Source organism: Myotis davidii, unplaced genomic scaffold, assembly GCF_000327345.1.
Source record: "Myotis davidii unplaced genomic scaffold, ASM32734v1 scaffold523, whole genome shotgun sequence".
Classification (NCBI taxonomy): Eukaryota; Metazoa; Chordata; class Mammalia; order Chiroptera; family Vespertilionidae; genus Myotis; species Myotis davidii.
In genome coordinates this window covers 594,330-616,626 of record NW_006295054.1, presented here as the reverse complement: position 1 = coordinate 616,626, position 22,297 = coordinate 594,330, and the positions used below count along the sequence as shown (strand labels likewise).

At 35.8% G+C, this 22,297-nt stretch overlaps 1 protein-coding gene across 4 annotated transcripts in view; it reads right to left on the bottom strand.

The window, feature by feature from the left end:
- Positions 1-1,845: 1,845 nt before the first annotated feature.
- Positions 1,846-22,297, bottom strand: part of TBK1 (TANK-binding kinase 1) — a 55,015-nt gene continuing 34,563 nt past the window's right edge. For 3 of the 4 annotated variants that reach the window (XM_006769618.2, XM_015567753.1, XM_015567752.1), the window contains 14 exons: positions 20,770-20,949; positions 19,761-19,957; positions 18,495-18,553; positions 17,992-18,083; positions 15,158-15,256; positions 14,265-14,343; positions 6,521-6,642; positions 6,347-6,423; positions 5,709-5,748; positions 5,137-5,238; positions 4,913-5,009; positions 4,210-4,316; positions 3,907-3,978; positions 2,222-2,630 (listed from right to left, as the gene is read on the bottom strand). In XM_006769618.2, the coding sequence (XP_006769681.1) occupies positions 2,579-2,630; positions 3,907-3,978; positions 4,210-4,316; positions 4,913-5,009; positions 5,137-5,238; positions 5,709-5,748; positions 6,347-6,423; positions 6,521-6,642; positions 14,265-14,343; positions 15,158-15,256; positions 17,992-18,083; positions 18,495-18,553; positions 19,761-19,957; positions 20,770-20,949 (1,375 nt within the window). In that variant the 3' untranslated portion in view covers positions 2,222-2,578. Of the gene's footprint in view, positions 2,631-3,906; positions 3,979-4,209; positions 4,317-4,912; positions 5,010-5,136; positions 5,239-5,708; positions 5,749-6,346; positions 6,424-6,520; positions 6,643-14,264; positions 14,344-15,157; positions 15,257-17,991; positions 18,084-18,494; positions 18,554-19,760; positions 19,958-20,769; positions 20,950-22,297 lie in introns of all 4 variants that reach the window. The other variant, XM_015567754.1, reaches the window with a different exon arrangement.

The window sequence follows — 22,297 nt, the reverse complement described above, 5'->3', positions numbered from 1 at the left end:
TGCCCAGGTTGTGTGCCCGATCCCCAGTAGGAGGCCTGCAGGAGGCAGTCAATCAATGATTCTCTCTCATCATTGATGTTTCTATCTCTCTCTCCCTCTCCTTTCCTCTGAAATCAATAAAAAATATTTAAAAAATAAAATATGCTACATAAATTGACCTGAATAAAGGTTCATTGACCTTTCTAGTTTTCTAGGAGAAGGAAGGGGAACTCAATGTGATTGACTTATTTTTTTTTTTTTGTTTATTCTGAGGTATTTTATTTCATTTTTTAATTTATTTTTTAAAATATATTTTATTGATTTTTTACAGAGAGGAAGAGAGAGAGATAGAGAGTTAGAAACATCGATCAGCTGCCTCCTGCACATCTCCTACTGGGGCTGTGCCCGCAACCAAGGTACATGCCCTTGACCGGAATCGAACCTGGTACCTTTCAGTCCTCAGGCCGACACTCTATCCACTGAGCCAAACCGGTTTTGGCTATTCTGAGGTATTTTAATTCCACAAGCAAATTAAGGTTCATTAAAAATAAGGGCTGTTTTTTACTTTTTTTTTTTCAAGCTAAACATTTCCATCTCTCTGTAGCAAACTTCTCTGAAGCAAAAGTCCCCAGGAATAGGCAGAAAACTGGATTATAGAAATAGCCTTGGCTTTTAATATAACCTCACCTTCAAATTACTTTATTTTCTCTCAATTTTCCCTCAGACAACTATTCATCGATTACCTAAAACAGGAAGAGTACCTACTTTTCTACCTCAGAAGGAAGATTTTCTTCTTGCCAGTAATAAGACCAGCCAATAGAAACACCACGGTGTAGCCAATGAGAAGCTGTCATCACCCTGAACTCATTACTATCCTCACATACCTTCATTTTTCTTTTGCTGATGACTCCCTTGCCCCACCTCCTTTCTATAAAAACTTTTCATTTTGCATAACTCCTCAGAGTATCCTTGCTAAATGAGATGCTTCCCAATTACTGAATTAATTAGATATTAGTTGAATTTTGATTTTTAACCCGAGGAATAAAACAGTAAGTATTAATCAATACTAATGTGGAATAGAACTGCTCTTATCAACTTATAAAAATATAATCCCTGCCACTAGGGTTTATTGGTGTTTTTTTCTAGAGGCACTGAAATAAAAACTAGATCTGTGAATATATTAACTGATCACATAACTTAAGCAAAATTTTATCTAATTTTCAGTAATATGATCATTTAAATTATAGGCATACATGTTAGATGGTCAAACTGAAAATTAAAATCAAGAGGGATTAAACACCCCTTCACTCCACTCTCAGCAACAGGTATAATATTTGACAGGGGATAATTGTGTTCATATAAGTAAAGTCACTCAACCCATGCATTTATTTCTATAATGTTCTTATATGACATTTAAAATTCCTTACCACAATAATAATCAATTTGAGATTTCAAATAAAATCCTAATCCACTTTTAGTTGCCCAATGTTCATGACAGTCAAATTTACTCTCTAGGCTGAGGACATGGTATCTTTATCACGGACATACAGATTGTATACAATCACACTTCAATAATCTGACATATTGGAAACGAAAACCCACATAAATCTTTGTTGGACAAAATAATTTCTTGCTGAGCACAATGTTTTAGTTAACTCTGGGTAGATTTTTCAGAGAATGTCACCTTAGGATTTGTGCAGCATAAATTTATGAAAGAACTACACTGGAGTCAGTGAGTTAGAAGAGAAACAAAATTGTCCCTACATCCAATAGTCTGAGACTAATTTAGCACCACTATCCATAATATTTCTTTAAAAAGACTATTTTTTGTTTCTCAAACTGTTGTACACAGAAAAATACAAATTATTTACATTAAAACTGAGAAATTTATTGATTTTTTTTTCATGAAGTAGTAAGCAGAATTAAAGAAGACATATACAGTTTAAAAGAGTTGAGATGATCCTAAAATTTTTACGACAATTTTAAATTCATGACCTAAATAAAAATGAATAGCTTTTAATAATTAAATTGCTTAAAAATTTTGCTCAGTAATTTATCTGAAAGTAAAAAGATACGAGGATAACCAGTATGTGGGCACCTTGTAAAATAAAATAATGCCACTTTATCCTTCTCAAAAAAAATTGTGATCCTTGTGAAAACAGTGGTTCGGTTCTGCTCCCCACCATAGAAGCAACCTCTCCATTCTACCACTTACAAAAGTGTCATCAGTCTTCTGATTTGTAAGGATGCCAATTTTGGGTCCATTTAAAAATGTCCCAGTAGGCAGTCAGAGACATCTGATCCAGCCTTACACAGAAGAGTAGATGATCAATATCTTAACACAGCAGTAATGGCTTTCTTCTAGTGCTCATTGAGGTAAAATGCCCTCATATAATTATAAATGTTAAAAGATAAAATTACATCTTAACAGCAGCCAAAAATTTATATATTTTTATGTATTTACAATATTATACATATTTACATGACCACATCAAATGCTGAATTGTAGAAACAAGAGACCACTTATAGAAGCATTCGTTTAATGCCTCAGCATTATTTTCTTGTGCAAACTGAAACTTTTCTCAAACTTCTTAGAAAGCTAAAGACAGTCAACATTGCGAAGGCCACCATCCATGGTTAAAGAGCCAAACCTAAAAACAGAAGAAAAAAGGCATCATCAAAAGATTCTTTTATTTGGCTCCTAACATTTTATTTATTTATTTATTTATTTATTTTTAATATATTTTATTGATTTTTTACAGAGAGGAAGGGAGAAGGAGAGAGAGTTAGGAACACCAATGAGAGAGAAACATCGATTCAGCTGCTTCCTGCACACTCCCAACTGGGGATGTGCCTGCAACCAAGGTACACGCCCTTGACTGGAATTGAACCTGGGGCCCTTCACTCCGCAGGCTGACGCTCTATCCACTGAGCCAAACCGGTTAGGCTGGCCCCTAATATTTTAAAGCAGACTATAGAATACTTATCAGGGGAATAAAGAGTTTAAGCAACTGTGAACTCTTCTATTTCTTGCTAAAACACATTGGTATTATTATAAATATGTGAAAAATACAATTCAGTGGCTTGGGAAGAACTTAAGAGAAAACAGAGAGTGACATAATCCAGAAAGCATTAGGAAGAACTGTATAACTTCTTTTTGGTGTGGTGGGATTCAGAAGCAAAGATGTGGAGTTGAGAGTAAGTATGACATACTACAGGGACAGTGTAGTATGGAACAAAATAGAGATAAATAAGCATCTCTGTGAAATAAGCATCAGACTGCTATTTTTGGTATATGTGCTGCCAAAGCAAGCACAGACTGTCATTTTGGGGAGCAGTGAAAAATATAGTTGGATGAGTAGGCTGAGGGTAGACTATTATATTCTTTGAATTCAAATATGAATTTAGATTTGACCTTTTAGATAACAGGAGTTTAAACATTTTCACCCAACTCCTCAAAAATCTGCATTTACAGGGAGATTTGCAGAGAGCTCTGCAAGTTACCCAGTACCAATCAGGGTGCTGGCATCTTATAAGCAACTCTGATTCCAAAATTGAAAATTATAATTTTAATGAGAAAATGTTATAAAAAATAATTTCTGATTCCAAAATTGAAAATAATTCTAGTGAGAAAACAGTATATAAAAAATAATTACCACAAACTGATTCAAATAAGCGAATAAATAATTCTATTAACCAGTGCTTCTATAAAATGGAATCAATCATAGTTCACATGGTTTTATCCAAACAATCCCAAACAAATTAAAAGGCATCATGGAAGTCACCAAAATAAGGGTCCTGATTTTATATTGCTTTCCCACTGGCCTAATCTATCGATATAGGAAGACAGAGAGATACAGGTATAGATACGTATGTACTTGACTGCATATAAAATCACAGGGCAGAATGATATCTGCATTAACTCACCTTTCTAAAATATGATTATTTTCAGCAAGTTCTTTAACCACCCCTTCCATTTCTTCTTTTAATTTCTTCATACTATACATACAAAATAAAGATAAATAAGCATCTCTGTTCAAAAAAGTATGCAAATGTTTTAGAATTGTATTTATATTATGTTTTAGTTCTATAGCTTAAACTAAGTCACTAGATAATATTTACAAACATATTCACAACAAATACAAAAAATTTCAAAATAAAAGATCAAGATCACAAACGGAAACAAAAACAAATGGAAACATCATAGTTACCAAATAATGAATTTCTTACCCAAGAGTCATTTCTACTAATGTGTTAGAACATGGATAAATTGGAGCCATGGTATGTTTGATTCCACTGGAGGATGCAAACATTTTCTGAGGCAACGTTTCTTGTAACTAAAACATAAAAAAATCCCACATCAATCACAGAACAAAATACTTACTACAGATCTTAGATCAAATGTTACAGACTTTAATAAGCCATTTATAGCTTTACATTTTAATTTCAAAACCATCAGTGATATAATACTTAAATGAATACTCTTTTTAAAAATCTTTTGTTATGGATGATAAAATAATAGTCTACCAGATGTTTTCAACTGTAAAACATCTAATTTCTTAAAACTTGGCTCAAAATATATACCACAGACCTGGCTGGGAGGGTCAGGTGGTTCGAGTGTCATCCCGTAAACCAAAAGGTGGCAGGCTCAGTCCCTATCGGGGTGCCTATGGGAGGCAACCGATCAATGTTTCTCTCTCACATTGAAGCTTCTCTCTCTCTCTCTAAAGATCAATAAAAACATATCCTCATGCGAGGATTAAAAAATATGTATCTCTATATCCCACAAACAGGCAAGTAGAGCTGATATATGCATATTATGTACTATTTCTCCCTTCTCATTCATAATAAAATGTAAACGGAAAAGAATTTATTTCCATTTTTCCTAATAGAAAAAAAGGTACTTTTCCCCCAAATACTTTGGTAGCTGTACCTCATTTGTATAGTCTTGATACTTTGATATTTCTTCTTCAATATCTAAACACTGATTAGTTAGGGATAACAACTGTTTCTTAAGATGAAGCATCTTTCTGAAAACCAAAAAGAATCAATTAATAAGCAATCTAATGAAATATTATTCCTACTTAAAATATATAATATACATTAAAATGTGTATTATGCAATCAACCACTCATTGCCCCCAAATAGTTTACCTACCTCATCCATTCTTTTGACTTATCCAAAAATGTCTCGTACTTTTTAACACATTCATCTGTGAAGTGGGTCATTGCTTTTGTTGCATGGTAATACAGTTTTTGCCTAGAATTCAGAAATAATTAGAGGCTTAAACGAATATCATTGTTTCTATTTCCAATATTTAAAAACTTTCCAATATGTAAAATTTGTTCCCTGAAAGTTGTGACTTTAGAATATTTACAAAGGCCAAATGTTTCTAACATACGTAATAGCAGCAAGAGGAGGAGAATGAGAAGGGAGAAAGGTCAAAAAATATTTACTGAGTTAAGGTTAAGAAGGTAGTTAAGTCTGTACTCTCCATTATCTGCCCTTATGCAACAGAAGCACCTGAAGCAGGAGAAGCCTGCCCCTTTCTCCCACCTCAGTCAGCTCTCAATCTGGAGCTAGGTAAGTGAGCCTCAAATATGTGCACACAGTAATAATTGTGTAGAGCCAAGATTAAAACATATTTTAAATTGTAATTAATTTAAACTTTAAGAATTAAATTAATAACATAACCAAAAATAATTATTAAACATAATCTGGACACTTACTTATCAAATTTGTGGATTTGTTCCTCATTATAAGGTAATTCTAAAAGTAAAAAAATACATTACTTTTGTAAATGTACAATCATAAAATCACACACAGTATTTTTTTTCTTTGAGATTACTTTAAAAAATCTAAGAGTTTAAAGCAGGTGTCACTAGCTTGTGACCCATGAGTTAAATACAGGCCACAAATGCTTTCATTTGGTCTGTAAGGTGTTAACATTAAAAAGGAAAATGCTGCCAACATTTAAAAACAGGACATTTCAAATAAAACCTGTTTTTCTAGCTCTTTTTGAGATACAGAGAGATTGGGCAATAAGTCAGGTTAATTTAAATAGTGACTCTCCCCTTTGGATGGGGGTCTCTCCTCTCCGGTTCTCCTCAGTCTCCACTGGCCGATTTTATCCCTGCTATGTGCTGGCCTCCAGAGGTTGTGGAGTTCATGACCCCTGGTTTGAAATATCCAAAAGGTTGGGTTTTAAAAATCATTTAGTACATTTAATTTCTGACAGAATCAAATCTCTGAAAAATAACTTAAGCAGCCATCCTTATAAATATACTAAATTTGTTCTTCACTATAAGCTGGGTTACAACTAGTAGGGCTAATTTTATTAGATTAACAAATGGTAAATTTTACTTACTACGTTCTGCTTTGTCTTTTTTGAATTGATAGTAAATCTCTGTGATCCAATTTAACAGGACTTGTAGCTTTTCTACACTATTTAAGGAAGAAAAACCCAAATAAATTAACTGATTTGATGTGAAAAAGTACATTATTAATAAAAGCAGAAACTACCAATAAAGTTATAACCTACTGTCTATCTTTTGGATGAGTGCCTTCTTGATGGGCCCATGTATCTGACAGCAATCCACCTGGAGATAATTTGCTTTCAATATCCTGAAGACTGTTTTCTATTGTTCCCCGAGAACTGGAAAGCTAAATAAAATCAATGGGTTCAGGCCCAGATTACCAAAAAATCAGAAATGATAATCACAGTGCCAATGGAGTCTAAAGTTTTAATCATATTTCTTTATGGATTATTTAAACTCAAAGTCTGAATATACAAATACATTTAATCATTCAATTAAGCTTGTTTCTTTCTCTGTAAAATATGGTTAATACTCTATCCCATAAGGAAGCTCCAAGGATAAAATGTAGGTAGCTAAGACTGTGCTCTATATGTTCAGATGCCAAACAAAAAGAGAATTCCTATTAAATACAGAAAATGAAAAGAAGTATCATTTAAGATCCTGTTCATTTTAAGCTTAGTATTTATCATTTACCTACCAAAGAACTAAACATTTGTAAAACTTTTAAAGAAAGGATAAAGGCCAGACTTAAAGAATAAAAATACCTAAATATTAAGGATTCTGATACATACTACTGATTTCAAATAAAGTTTTCAGTGGCGGTTTACACTGCCATTAGCAACAAACAATCATGCCCTTTTTACTACACTCTTGTCAGCACTGGACCAGCAGCCTCAGCTCACATAGGAACATGCTACAAATGTACACTTTGGGGTCCCACCTGTTGAACCAAAAACTCTGATGAAGAAGCCTGGCTAATTTGAAAGACAAAAATAGTACCTTACTGTTATAATACATTTTGCTATTAATATTGTAAACATTTTTTTCCCAAGAGTTTTATTAGGTCTACTAATCTTTAAAATAATTTCTAAACGTTGTCTTTTAACTGCAGATTTAATGTTTTCCTAATCAATTTGAATGAGGGATTTTTATTTAAAAAAACCTTTATCATATTTTCTCAATTTGCTTTTTAACATTTTTTTAACATATAGAAATCTTAAGTTTTATGGTCAAATATGTCTTGCTTTCCATGCTTTATGTCTTCTCTAACATCAATGTTAAGAATATGTTAAGTATATGCTTTAAGTACCTTATACTTCCAAACTATGGAAAATAGTTTATGGATAAAGTTATTTATTTTTACAGCATTACATAGAAGTGTGAAAATGGCAAGCAACCTAAAAAACCAACAATGGGGAGATAATAAGTAAAAATACTAATAAATCCATTGGCTACAATATTATTTCTATGAAAAGAAAGTTTTACAAAAAAACCCAAAACTGGAAAATGCTCTTTAATAGTATTATACAAAAAATAAAAATAACAATTGTCTGCTCACAGGGTAACAATCATTTAATAGTATATATAAAAAGAGCTAAAATAGTGCTTGTCACACTTTAGCAGCATCCAAATCTTCTGGAGGGCTTGTTAAAACATGGATTGCTGGGGCTTTCAGTCAAGATGGTGGCATAGGTAAATGTGGTACAATTTCTCTTACAACCACATAAAAAATACAACTAAACTACAGAATGCCTGAAATATGGCTGAATGAAAGTCCTACAACTACGAATTAAAGAAGTCAAATGGAGACTAGTAGAAGGGGCAGAGACATGGGCCACGCTGGTTCCACACCCACGTGGGGACAGATAAAAATTGGGAGGGAAATCTCAGATGTGGAGGTCCACCTTGATGAGCGAGGGGTCCCAGCCCCACACCAGGCCGCCCAGTCCAGGATTCCAGTGCCAGGCAGAGAAGTCCCATAACTTCTAGCTGTAAAATCCAGGGGGGCGTTGTGGCTGAGTGAGATGGAGGGCTACTGGAGTCACAGATGTCCCTTTTAAAGGACCCATGCATGCATGGACTTACCTGGACTCACACCCTCTGAGCTCCAGCGCTGGGGCAGTAGCTCCAAAGGCACCAGGGACATAGGAGGAGGAACTGAATTGTCTGGCATCAGGACAAGAGCTGGAGAAGTAGTTTTCTCCCAGACAGAAGTGTTGGGAGAGGCCATTGTTCCTTTTCTAAGCCTTCCCCCAACACAGCCAGCAGGCAGACACATCTGAGTCTCTATTAACCTGGCTAACACTATTCACCCAACCCTGGAGATTCCCTGAGATGCCCTACCTAACTTGCAGGCAATGGCCTGTTTTGGCGCATGCTTCAGACTTTCCTAAAATCTCTCATACAAGCAGCATCTGGCCTTGGTGTTCCCTGTACCTCGTGCTATGTGGCCTCAGGCCTGGCACTAGCAGTAGCCAGCCTTGGTCCACAGCTTGGCCTCTCCTGGGCACCTCCAAGCCCAGCACAAGTAGAAGCCATTTTCAGATTGCTTTGTAACTCATGTTGGGTGGCTCTGGGCAGAACACAAGCCACAGCGGATTTGGGCCTGAACTTCCTGAGAGGCCCCTGAGCCAGCAGACCATGTTGAAGCATCACCCAACCACCTCCAAAATCAACATACTCAGTGGGCACAAGAGCCCTGATGAAATAAACCCTCCTTCATGGGGTGGAGAGCTGATCCTTCATAGTGGTTGCAGCCAATACTTGTAGTTGATAGGCCTAGGAATAAAACCCTCCCATTGATGTGCCAACAGCAATCAAGGTTCAACTACAACAGGAGGGTGTACACAGCAAACAGTGGGGAAGGGGTGCGCACTTAGAGTTCCCAATTTGGGTGAACGGGGAGGCTGTGCCTCTGGATCCTACAGAACACCTACTACATAGACCACTCTACCAAGTCCATGAGACATAGCAGCTCTACCTAATACATAGAAACAAATACAGAGAGGCTGCCAAAATGAGAATATAAAGAAATATGTCTCAATTGAAGAAATACAACAAAACCCTGGAAAAAGAACTAAACTAAATGGAGATAAGCAATCTACTAGATGCAGAACTCCAAACACTGGTTGTAAGGATGCTCAATGAACTTAGGAAGAATTTCAACAGAGACGCAGGAAACATAAAAATGTAACTGGAAAACATAAAAAAATAACTAGTCAGAAATGAAGAATACATTATAGGGAATCAACAGTGGAGTAGATGGAGAGGATCCAATCAGAGATTTGGAAGATAAGAAAGCACAATCAGCGCAGCAAAAAGAAAAAAGAATTAAAAAATAAATGAGAATAGTATAAAGAGCCTCCCGGACAACTTCAAGTGTACCAGCATTCACATCATGGGAGCCCCAAAAGGAGAAGAGAGAGAACAAAAAATTGAAAACCCATGTAGCCCAAGCCGGTTTGGCTCAGTGGATAGAGCGTTGACCTGTAGACTGAAAGGTCCTGGGTTCAATTCTGGTCAGGGACACATGCCTGGGTTGCAGGCTTAATCCCCAGTGCAGGGTGTTCAGGAGGCAGGCAATCAATGGTTCTCTCTCATCATTGATGTTTCTATCTCACTTTCCCTCTCCCTTCCTCTCTGAAATCAATAAAATATATTAAAACAAGAAAAAAAGAAAACCCGTGTAAAAAAATAGTAATGGAAAACTTCCCTGCCCAGTTGGTGTGGCTCAATGGTTGAGCTTTGACCTATAAACCAGGAGGTCATGGTTTGATTCCTGGTCAGGGCACATGCTCAGGTTGCAGGTTCGATCCCCAGTGGGGAGCTTGCAGGAGGTGGCTGATCAATTATTCTCTCTCATCATTGATGTCTCCATCTCTCTCCCTCTCCCTTCCTCTCTGAAATCAGTAATAAAACATATATTAATAAAAATATATTAAAAAAAGAAAACTTCCCTAACCTGGTGAAGGAAATAGACATATAAGTCCAGGAAGTACAGAGAGTCCCAAACAAGATGAACCCAGAGGCCCACACCAAGGCACATCATAATTAAAATGCAAAAAGATGAAAACGAGAGAATTTTAAAAGCAGTAAGAGAAAAGAAGTTAAGTTACTTACAAGGGAGCTTCCATAAGACTGTCAGCTGATTTCTCAACAGAAACTTTGCAGGTCAGAAGGAACTGGCAAAGATTTTCAAAATGATGAAAAGCAAGGACCTACAACCAAGATGATTCTACCCAGCAAGCTTTCATTTAAAATTGAAGAACATATAAAGAACTTCCAAGACAAAAAAGGCAAGGAGTTCATTGCCACCAAACCAGTATTACATGAAATGTTAAAGGATCTTCTTTAAGAAGCAGATGGGGGGAAAAGATATAAATATGAACAATAAAATAGCAATAAATACATATCTTTCAACAAATGACTCTAAAAAACCAAAATAAACAAAGAAGCATAATAGAAACAGACTTATACATATGGTGAACGTCGAAGGGGGTTGCCAGATCAAAGGGGGGTTAGGGAGATGGGTGAAAAAGATGAAGGGATTTAGAAGTACAAATTGGTAGTTACAGAACAGTTACAAGGATGTAAAGTACAGCATAGGGAGTATCTATACCAGGGGTCCTCAAACTACGGCTCGCAGGCCACATGCAAATACAAATATTGTATTTGTTCCCGTTTTGTTTTTTTACTTCAAAATAAGATATGTACAGTGTGCATAGGAATTTGTTCATAGTTTTTTTTTAAACTATAGTCCAGCCCTCCAACAGTCTGAGGGACAGTGAACTGGCCCCCTTTAAAAAGTTTGAGGACCCCTGATCTATACTAGCTATAAAAGCTTATGTGGACGTCACACCCTCAGGCCGTGATTCCTCATGCCATCACAATCCATCACCTGTGTGTACAGCGGGTGTGCACGGTTGGGCAGGGCTGCATGCCCAGTGAGGTGCACGCGGGTGGGCGGGGACTTAAGTGCCGCCTCTACACATGTGAGCTGCACAGGAAACACCTTTTCTGACCACTCACTGGCTAAGCTCATGGTACGCCACTCACAGTGTTCTTGGTAACTTGGCTAGTAAGAATCCTAGGGTTTTTCCACCTCACTCCTGGGGGAAAAAACGAAGGTCCACTGCTGGAGGGAATAAGAAATGTCATATTGGTGCGGTGTTGGTGGTATAGTGGTGAGCATAGCTGCCTTCCAAGAAATGTCATATCCACCCTAACCGGTTTGGCTCAGTGGATAGAGCATCGGCCTGAGGACTGAAGGGTCCCAGGTTTGATTCCGGTCAAGGGCATGTACCTGGGATGCGGGCACATCCCCAGTAGGGGGTGTGCAGGAGGCAGCTGATCAATGTTTCTCTCTCATAATGTTTCAAGCTCTCTATCCCTCTACTGTCCTCTCTGTAAAAAAATCAATAAAAAATATATATTTTTAAAAAAAGAAATGTCATATTCTGCCCTAGCCAGTTTGGCTCAGTGGATAGAGCCTCGGCTCATGCAGGAGGCAACCAATCGAAGTGTCCCTCTCACATTGATGTTTCTCTCTGTCTTTCCCTCTCTCTTCCACGCTCTCTAAAAATCAACAGAAAAATATCCTCAGGTACCTTCCTCTGATCATCCTGGTCGCCTCCCGCAGAGGGAGGCCTAGTTGCAGCTTAGGACTAGGCGTAAGCCTTTAGTAGGACATCCCCTCAGGGCTCCTGGACTATGAGAAGGGGCAGGCTGGGCTGAGGGACCCGTGCACGAATTTCATGCACCAGGCCACTAGTAGTCAATAATATCATAGTAACTATATATGGTACCAGATGGGCACAAAATGCATTGGAAAGATTACTTAGTAAGTTATATAATGTCTAATCATTGGGTTGTACACTTAAACTAATATAATATTGTATGCCAACTGTAATTAAAAAATAAAAAAGTATTTAAAGAAAAAACCCCAACAACTCAAATAATGGATTTCTGGGCCCTACCATCACAGTTCCTGATTCAATAGCTGGGGCCCCAAAATATACATTTCTAACAAGTTCTTATGTGAGGCTGGGGCTGTTGGTCCACGACCTACTCTGATAATCATTTTTGGGTGGGGAGCATATATGGTATCATTTCTACATATACATTTTATTTAAACATTTTGTTTTACAGTAGGAAAATATTTTAAGATCTCCATTAGGAGATTTTAAGCAAATAAACAAGTTATGAGAAAAAAACAATGCAACATAGTGAAAAGTAAGTGGCCTGAAGTTAAAGCCCTAATTTCATGACTCAGCGACCTTAAGTTATTTAATCATCCATGCTCCAATTCTCATAGGAAATCCAAATCTTCCCAAAAATGTCACACAAGTGAGAAACACCTGGGCTCCCTAAAGAAAACATACAACTTCAATTCCAAGTGCTCAAATGACGATTGCACTAGAAATAAGTATCTTTTCGGACTATGAGCCAGTAAATAAAGTTCTAAGACAAAAGCAGAAAAAGAACAAAAAACATAATATAACTGCCTATATTTAAAAACAAACAAATATTGGGGAAGACAATTTGTTTCTTAACTTTTATTTGCTTTATTCTATATCAGTGATTCCCAAAGTGGGCGCTACCGCCCCCTGGTGGGCGCTGCAGCGATCCAGGGGGGGCAGTGATGGCCACACGTGCATTTGTTTAAACTTTTTTGGTATTACCCTTCTATTCTGAGTTCAATAGTTTCATAATTTCAAACTTCAATGTTTCTAATTTACACCTTTCTTTACTATATTTTACAAAAAAGGTAGAAACATTAATACATATATCTTTCTGTTTAATTGCTATTAAAATTTAAAAAAAATTAATTTCCAGGGGGCGCTGAGTAATATTTTTTCTGGAAAGGGGGCGGTAGGCCAAATAAGTTTGGGAACCACTGTTCTATATCAACATTTAAAAAAACTTTTTTGACCATGACATTCACTTTAATTTAACTCTGTATCACTTAAATGTGTATATATATAACTGAACTGAAAGTTTCCTGGAACAGTAATTTCATTATTATATGTGATGTATGCTAACATTTTCTATTCCATTCCACTTAAAAACACTGCTGACTGCAACACACTAAACTTTACAACCTACTAGTTGTTCATGACTCATATTTTGAAAATCACTGTTCTGGATATAAAACTGAAGGAAAAAAACAACTAAAAATCAGCCTAAGCTGGAAAAAGAGAAAAGGGATACTGTATCAAGTTCTTTTTCCTTTTAAATTTAACATCCATTTCATGAAAGAATATTTCAAATGCTAAAAACTTGCAGGAGTATGGCATTTTTATTTATCTCATTTAATTGGTACAACAGGATAAAAAACTGCATATTTTAAAGAAAAAAAAATAAGGAAGCAAAGAATTAAAGACCTTGCTTAAGTCACCAGGCAGGAATAGCTGGGTAAAAAGGGGCAATCCTGGGATTAGTAATCAGTTCTTTTACAATACATTGTATTAAGAGATCAGAAACTACCTGAAATGCTACTGTATTTTTTCAGTAGAAGAGAGACTTTTGTCCTAATTTCTTTAGGTATAGAAATGATTCCCAGCCTTTAGGAACCTAAATCTTTCTTTCCTTACTTTTTATTTTAGAAAAGATCTGATATTTTCCTAACTTGAATCTAATTCTAAGCAAGTTTAAGTACCCTGTTGTTAAATTACATTTATGAGCTTGCTTTAACTGCCACAAAAGCAACATGAGAACATTATCAATTTTAAAGAGAGACAGGAAGAAAGGGAGAGAGAAATGGGTTTAAAGCAAAGCAGACATTTGGAAACATTGTAAAGAACTGCATGGCAGTGATGGTATTTAAATATTATAAATAGTACCTAAAAATAGGAGAAGAATACTTTAGGTATCCTTTAGTACATTATCTCTCGGAAAGTTTAGATCTATTCTCACCAGCAAAGAAACTGATTATGAGCCTATGATTCTCACAATTTTGTAAATACTTACTCTCAACAATTTGGTGTGTATGTCTGAAATTTCATCTAAGTCTGTTGCTTCTAGATTGGTTTTCAACAATTTTTCATATCTGTGTGAAAACCAAGTATGGAAAAATTAAATGAGTATAATGAATACACAGATTTAATCTAAAAAGATTTTTTATAAATTACATTTGAGTTCTTATTATCATAATTTAAGGATAAAATTCTGAATACAAAGTCTACAAAGCAATATATTTCAAGAAAACTTGATGTCTTTGTAAAGAAAGAATTTTATATACTTCTACTTAAACATTTGCAGGTTAAGAGATAAAATATAAGACAACTTAATTTCATATAGTCTCATGCCAGGATAATAGTCATAATACTACATTTCAGAATTAATAGTGGTCAACAGTAAATTCTGATTTCACTAATCATATTTCCTATGTTGTACCAATAGTATAGTCTAGGAAGAGGGCAATTTAAAAATATTCTGTTTCAAAAGACATGCTCAGGGATAAGCTTAATAAGCAAAGTAAATAGAAGTAATCCAAATTCTAAAAATACTACAAAACTACAGTTCTAGAATACCTCTTCCTATTTCCTTTGTTGATTACAGGCTTTTTATTTTCCTATTCAGAGCATCTGCTTTGCAAGGTATAAAATGAGATGTTTCTGGCTCAGGTTACCTTTCCCTAACAAAGGGAAGGAGAAATACTTACAGAGATGGTGTTCATTTCTTACTGAGACAAATGGTTATTTTTCTGCCTTTGTGAGGAAGAAACTTAAACTAAGGTTGTGCCTTAATACAAACATTTGCACAGCATGCAATATGTGTCAAGGATAATTACACAAATTAAACAGAAATGTAACAATATTTAACATTTTAACAACTATTAGTGAAGGAAGTAACCTACTCACACTTTCATACTTTGAATGCTTCTGAGGCAGAATTCCAATGTGATCACAACTTCCGTCTTTTTGTGAACAGTTTCATTATAGTCATCTTTAACTAATTCTCTAAAAAAAATATTCTCATTAGTATATCTAAGGAATTATTTGTTTTCTCTTGCCTACCACTAATTACTCTGCTATCCTTCTGTTCAAATTTCTTAAGTCTTGATATATTATGAGAGCCAATTCACTTTTTATTATTAAAAGCATTTTTGTGAGTCTTATACATATCTAGGGCATAAACCATTACTACATATTAGGTTAACAATTTAGAAATCCAAAGCATTAATAGATTAAAAATAAAAACTAATCTACAATAAAAGAAATAAGCTGAATAGCATTACATTTTATACCACCAGAATTTTTACTACTCATAGTAGACTGCTGTTCGATTTCTACTTTAAATCAAGACAACCTCTCAAGAAGCAGCATGACACCTATACTAATAATAGGGTAATATGCAAATTGGTTGGGACACCCTCACGCATAACGACCAATCAGCAGGTTGCACCCACAGCAGGCGCGGGTGGGCGGGAACTTGCAGCGTTGAGGACAGGGATTGGGGATGGTGGAGGCCTCTCCGTGCGCCTGCTCCGGGGGTCCGCAGGCCTCCCCCAGTTCTGGCCTACCTCTTTGGAGCAATTCATCAAGGAGCCCCAGATGGGTGGGCAGGACCTAACTCTTTGGGGCGATGGATTGCAGAGCTCTCGCACTGTGACAGGGCACAGGCCGGGCTGGGGGACCCTCTTCCCCCCGCTGGAATGCATGAATTTCGTGCACCAGGCCACTAGTAGTAAATAATATAATTGAAGGGCTTTTGGTTTACATCAAGGGTCAACAAACTAAGACCTAATGCCTGTTTTTGCTAAGAATGGTATTTATATATTTAAAAGTTATAAAAACAAAGAGACCTTACTAACTGATAAAAAAGTTTACCAACAGTGGTGTACATTAAAAACTATTTTCTCATGACTTAATAAACTAAAAGCTCAAAAGTAAAAGGAATAAAAGCTTCAGGGAGCAGTGATTAGGGTAGGTAACAATAGCAAGAGAAATGAGAGCTGTTAGTAACAATACTGTGGAAACAAATGGAGTCAACATTTAGATTTCTCCAGAAACTATTTAGTAAAAGCAAAGAGGCTTCTTAATGGAAAGAGAAAAACATAGGCTTATGAACACATAAAAAATATTATAAGCATACATTTATGGATTAAACATAAAGATAAAAGGGGGAAAAAAGAGCCCTTTTTCTCCTTAGAAGCAGCAGCAGAACAAGAATGATGACATGCTTCATACATGTTTTTGCAAGAAGAGAAGGCTAGGAATGAGGTGGGCACACAGAAACTGTTACAAGAATTTAAGTAGCCGAGACCGGTTTGGCTCAGTGGATGGAGCGTCGGCCTGCGGACTGGGGGGTCCCAGGTTCGATTCCGGTCAAGGGCGTGTGCCTGGGTTGTGGGCACATCCCCAGTGGGGGGTGTGCAGGAGGCAGCTGATCGATGTTTCTAATCGATGTTTCTAACTCTCTCTCTCTCTCCCTTCCTCTCTGTAAAAAATCAATAAAATATATTAAAAAAAAAAAAGAATTTAAGTTGAAGAACACCAGGAGCCCAGAGAACATGATGCCATTACTGTGGGCATATAAAATTCAAAAACTTCAAATGATGTTGTATAGAACTAGTTATGATTCTTAAAAGACACCATTTATTCTCCATTTCTATCAGAAGCAAAGGTGATATCTATAAATCATGAAAAGTTAAAAAAAGGTCATTTTCAAAACATTTCCGAGCATCACTTTTAAGGAGAAACATACTAAACTAGATGCTCAATATTCTGACCAAGAATAACTATATTAAGTGACTTAGTAAAAAAAAAAATTAGCTTTTAAATTGCTTGTCAGGGTGAGTGTGTGCTCATAGCATATGCTTTCATTTATATAAAATGTCTACAACAGGCAAATCTACAACAACAGAAAGTATACTAGTGGTAGTCTAGGAGGTTATAACAAAAGTAGGGAGTGAATGGGTGCAGGTTTCTTTTTGGGTTGACAAAAATTAGGGGTGATGATTGCATAACTCTGAATGTACAAAAAAATCACTGAATTGCGCATTTTAAAAATGGGTAAATTTTATAGCATGTGAATTTTAAAAATGCTGTTTTTGTTTTTTAAAAAAAACTGAGTGCCACGAAACCGGTTTGGCTCAGTGGATAGAGCATCGGCCTGCGGACTGAAAGGTCCCAGGTTCAATTCTGGTCAAGGGCATGTACCTTGGTTGCGGGCACATCCCCAGTAGGAGGTGTGCAGGAGGCAGCTGGTCGATGTTTCTCTCTCATCGATGTTTCTAATTCTCTATCCCTCTCCCTTCCTCTCTGTAAAAAATCAATAAAATATATTAAAAACAAAACAAAAATAAAAACTGTATACTTTATTTAGGAAGAGATTCTGAGGACAAAAATCCTGGAAAGAAGTACAGGTTGCACTGGATTACAACAATGACTAAGCCTCCCAAGACAATGAAATGACAGCCAAGTAAGGTCCTCAGAAAAGGAATTCATTTGCCATCACATCGTAAGTGTGGTGTAAGTTTTCAAACTCAGATATTAACATCCTGTCTCACAAGGTCATTATAAAATCAATGAATAAAATAGCTGCTAAATGTTTCATAAACTAAATGTGAAAACAAAATATTGTAACAAAATCAAGCAGCTGACCCAACCTAGTCTGAAGAGATGGGGCGGTTATCAGTTATTTAGTGAGGTCCATGTGAAGATCAATTTTTAAATTTCCACTTGTTACTTACATCAACCATCGTATCCCCTTTCGCATTAATTCCTGATAAAGCAGCAAGGTACTGGCAATTCTACAGGCATAACACACAACTCCTGTCATTGCCTAAAGAAGAAATGCAAAATGTTATTATTTGGTGCTAACTATGGTACAGGGCAAGGAAACCTTTTACATAAAAATTTTCAAACATATATTTTTATCAGTTTAATTAAAAACACAATTAACTACCAATTTCTAAAAGCTAAGGATAGATAGAACTGTAATGAATATTTCAACCTTAACATGATAATGTTAAACATGCATTGCCTACATGGAGAAAGTTTTCTGTGAATCAAAAAAAAGGCTATAAAGTTAAAAAGAAAGAACACAAAATAATTTGCAATGGATAACAATTTAAGTGAATGACTTCCTAAATCAAATAGGCATCTATAAAGACACAATACATTTTATTGCTTCCACTATTGATAAGATAATTTGAACTCAGAGGTTTATATAGTAATTTAATTAAATACTAACCTTAGCCATGCTAGCATCTCCATCTAAATCATAACGTGGATGTACTTTAGGGAGGGAAACTGAAACATTAAATAAAATAGTTAAAATCAGAAATAGAGAATTTTGAGTAAATTATTATATCCTTTATATAGTAACCTCTAACTTCAACATCAACCTTTAAATTAAATTAAATATAGTGACAAACTATAATGTTCTTTCCCTGGTTAAAAACAACAGCCTGGCTGGTGTGGCTCAGTGGTTGAGCATCCTCCCATGCACCAAGTGGTGGAAGGTTCGATTCCAGGTCAGGGCACAAGTCCAGGTTTTGGGTTCAATCCCTAGTAGGGGGCATGCAAGAGGCAGCAGATCAATGTCTCTCCCTCTCCCTCTCCCTTCCTCTCTAAAAAAAATAAAAATCATAACATATTTAAAAGAACAACAATACTTGAAACAATAATGCTCATCCTGTAACAAATTACCTACAATATTTCGAAGGAATTTCATTTTTTTCTTAAATATATTCCAACACAACCAGCTCAATACCTCTATTTAAGTTGAAATCAAATCCCAAAATCCAAACAGAAATGTAAAAATCTGGATAGTTTATTTTTTTCAACAGTTAATAATTTAAAAGACTCCAAAATGCAGATCTAATTTTTCTTAGACCCCAAAGCCTGGCAAAGTGTCCCATTCACACTGGGCACAAGAAATATTTGCTGAAATTTATGGCATAAAAGGTTATTTTGAATATGAGTAAAATACTAAAAGCAGAAAGCTACAGTGAAACATACATAACAAACTATTTTACCACTTTATGAAATAAAATATTTAATATCAAATTGTATTACCTACAAGGCTTTTAAATTTTACTAATTTTGTACAACTAATTTACAAAATTTTAATGTTTATGAAAGGTCTACAATAATGTCATCATCAATCAACTTTATGAAGATAATCATTTTTAGGTTTTGTTTGTTTGTTTTGTTAATCCTAACCTGATGATATTTTTCCATTGATTTTTCTTTTTCTTTTTTTCAGAGAGAATGGAAGGGGGGAGGGGGAGAGAGAGAGGGAGAAACAACAATGTGAGAGACACATCAACTGCTTGCCTTCAGCTCTGACCGGGGTGGGGGATAAACCTGTTACCCAGGTAGGTGCCCTTGACCAGGAATTGAACCTGCGACCTTCTGGTGTGAAAGCCGATGCTCTAACCACTGAGCACACCAGTCAGGGCCAGTGTTGGTTTTTTTAAAATGGCTAGTAAGAACAAGAAAAATCCCAACTTACTTTTTTCATATTTCAAACCTACGGTATCCAGAGGTTCCCGGCTTACTACAAAGATAGGATTTTCCTCAGTAGTTTTAGGGAAATGCTGTCCTAGTCTTCCAGGTTCTAGAACTAAGCGGCGTCCTTCATATATAAGTTCTTGATTTGCAGAAATAATTTTGGTTTGTTTATACACCAGTTCATGAAATACAGTAGCACTGTGTGAGAAAAATCCAAAAAGACAACATAACTGAGATAAAAAGAGAGGGGAAGTCTCTTTTAAAATGACTGAGTACAACATCCATTTCTAGTGGAACTTCAGGTCAGGGCCAGTCCACAGAAACCCCACTATGTTGATGTGAACACTACAAAGTCTGTTAAACTAAAAATTTCATCTAAACTGTCTAAACAGCAATTCTAAAATATTTCTGTCTGTATACATACACTGGGTAGGCACAATACACAGGGTTCTTAATATTTAATAATGGGGAGCCAACATAGCAGAGTTAAGAGCAATGGCTCTGAAATCAGACTGAGTTAGAATTCCAGTTATTCCATTTATTTGCTGAATTACTTTCAGTTACTCCTCTGTGCTAGGTTTCCTCATGTGTAAAATGGGAATAATAGGACCCACCTCACAGATTTGTTGTGAGGACTAAGTGACTTAAATATATAAAGAACTGAGAATAGTACTTAAAACATCACTACATAGTATTTATTAACTCAATTAATAAAACCAGGTATTTTCAAAATGTTTTTGGGAAAAAGCTAGATTCTCCCTAAACAGATTCATGAAATCAAAGAAACGTTTCAGCAGCAATGTTATAATTTGTCTGCCCCACAAGCCTTTGCTAAGATTTGGCTCAGGCTTGGGTGAGCATATGTATACTAAGCACTTAAACATTATTTTAAGTGGGAAGTGGGTGCCTCTGGTGAAGCTGAGGTATCTTTTCTATTTTCTCTCCTAATTTATGAAGATAATTATTATATAACATTATCATCTAGGAAGAAAACATAAAGAGGTACTTACGTATTATAGCTATGAATATAAATCTTATGAGCTGTCATTTGTTGTAGTGAGAAAACATGAATTATCATCCGGTGAAGTATATCACTAGTTTCTGCAAAAAACTGGTCAAAACCCCAACATTTTTCCTGATCAGCCTCAAGGATGTTTGCAAGAACAGGGGTAAGTAGAACTTGAAGACCCCTAAAATAGTATTAAAAAAAATTTGAAGAATGAATGTGTATTTTATCTAGGTACAAAGTCATAATATTTACTACCAAATCAAAGGAATTGTTATTAGATTAGATCAAAGTTTTAAAAAAATCTTCCAACTTTTCAAAAAGCCAGGTAAACCTTAGTTTAGTATTACTTGTCAATAAATCAGGGATTATGGTATTTTTACGTTAATTTATCTTTTACTGGTTATTTTCTTTGATTCTCTCATTCCCAAGTTTCCTCACTACCGAGGGCACCAGAGCACCAGACCTCCTCATTGTTATTTTGTTCCCTGCATACCATCTCTACATGCGTAAATATTAACTATTAAAGATCCTGTTTAAAGGAAGTATGTGTTTCTCCATTTTGTCTTTTATCCAATTCTAGAGATTGCTCTGCTATGCTTTCTCCCGCTTCCTTATTCTATCACCAATGGATTTCATGCACCTTCCTGAGGTCTTCTCCTTTGATTCTAGTATATAAAATAAGCTGGAAAGCTGCCATTCTCCAGGGCATCTGAGATCCTGCTCCTCAGCATATGTGATCAGTTTGCTCAAATTAGTTTCTTATATTGACACTTATTTAGGCAGTAAAATTACTATAATCATCTAGTAATCAATTAGTGCCAATTCAATTACAAATAACTTCTGACTAATAAAGGACTTTATTCTTTTTCTAAATTATAAAATATGCTCAAACAGATGCTCAATTATGGAATTTCAAGTAGTCTTAAAAATATATTCTTGACTATGTAACAGGCCTTGAAAGAATTCCTTATCTGAACAATTTTCAAAATATGTAGTGGACATTTTAAATTTTGCCTAACAGATATGTATATTCCCTCCTTTTGTAAGAGAATCTACACCTCTCTATTCTCTAACTCTAATCCCTGTGCATAGATGGGTATAAAAGCCAGATTTGGTTATGATTAGTTGGAGGTGGTTAGGTGGTAGCATATAAGTTAGTTAAATGTGAATCAATGCCAAAAATCTTTGCTAAAACTACCAGGAAAGAAAATCTTTTTCCCCCACTGAGTTTTCAAACCTATGAGAATGTGAGTCTGGGAATGTGAGCAGCCTTCCTGTGGCTCTCAGGAAAGAGCCTACTGAAGGGAAGGAGAAAGGAGGTAAACGCAGATCTGAGTGATTTGAAGGGACCAAGTCGTGATATAGCTTGAGTCTGAGGATTTAGCTGAGCTTTGAGTCACATACACATGTGAACTTTTAATTACAAAGTCAATCTATTTTCTTTCCACTTAAACCAGTTGAATTAGGTTTTTCCCACTTGCTATTCAATCTTGACTAATAAATACTAGAGGCCTGGTGCACAAAATTTG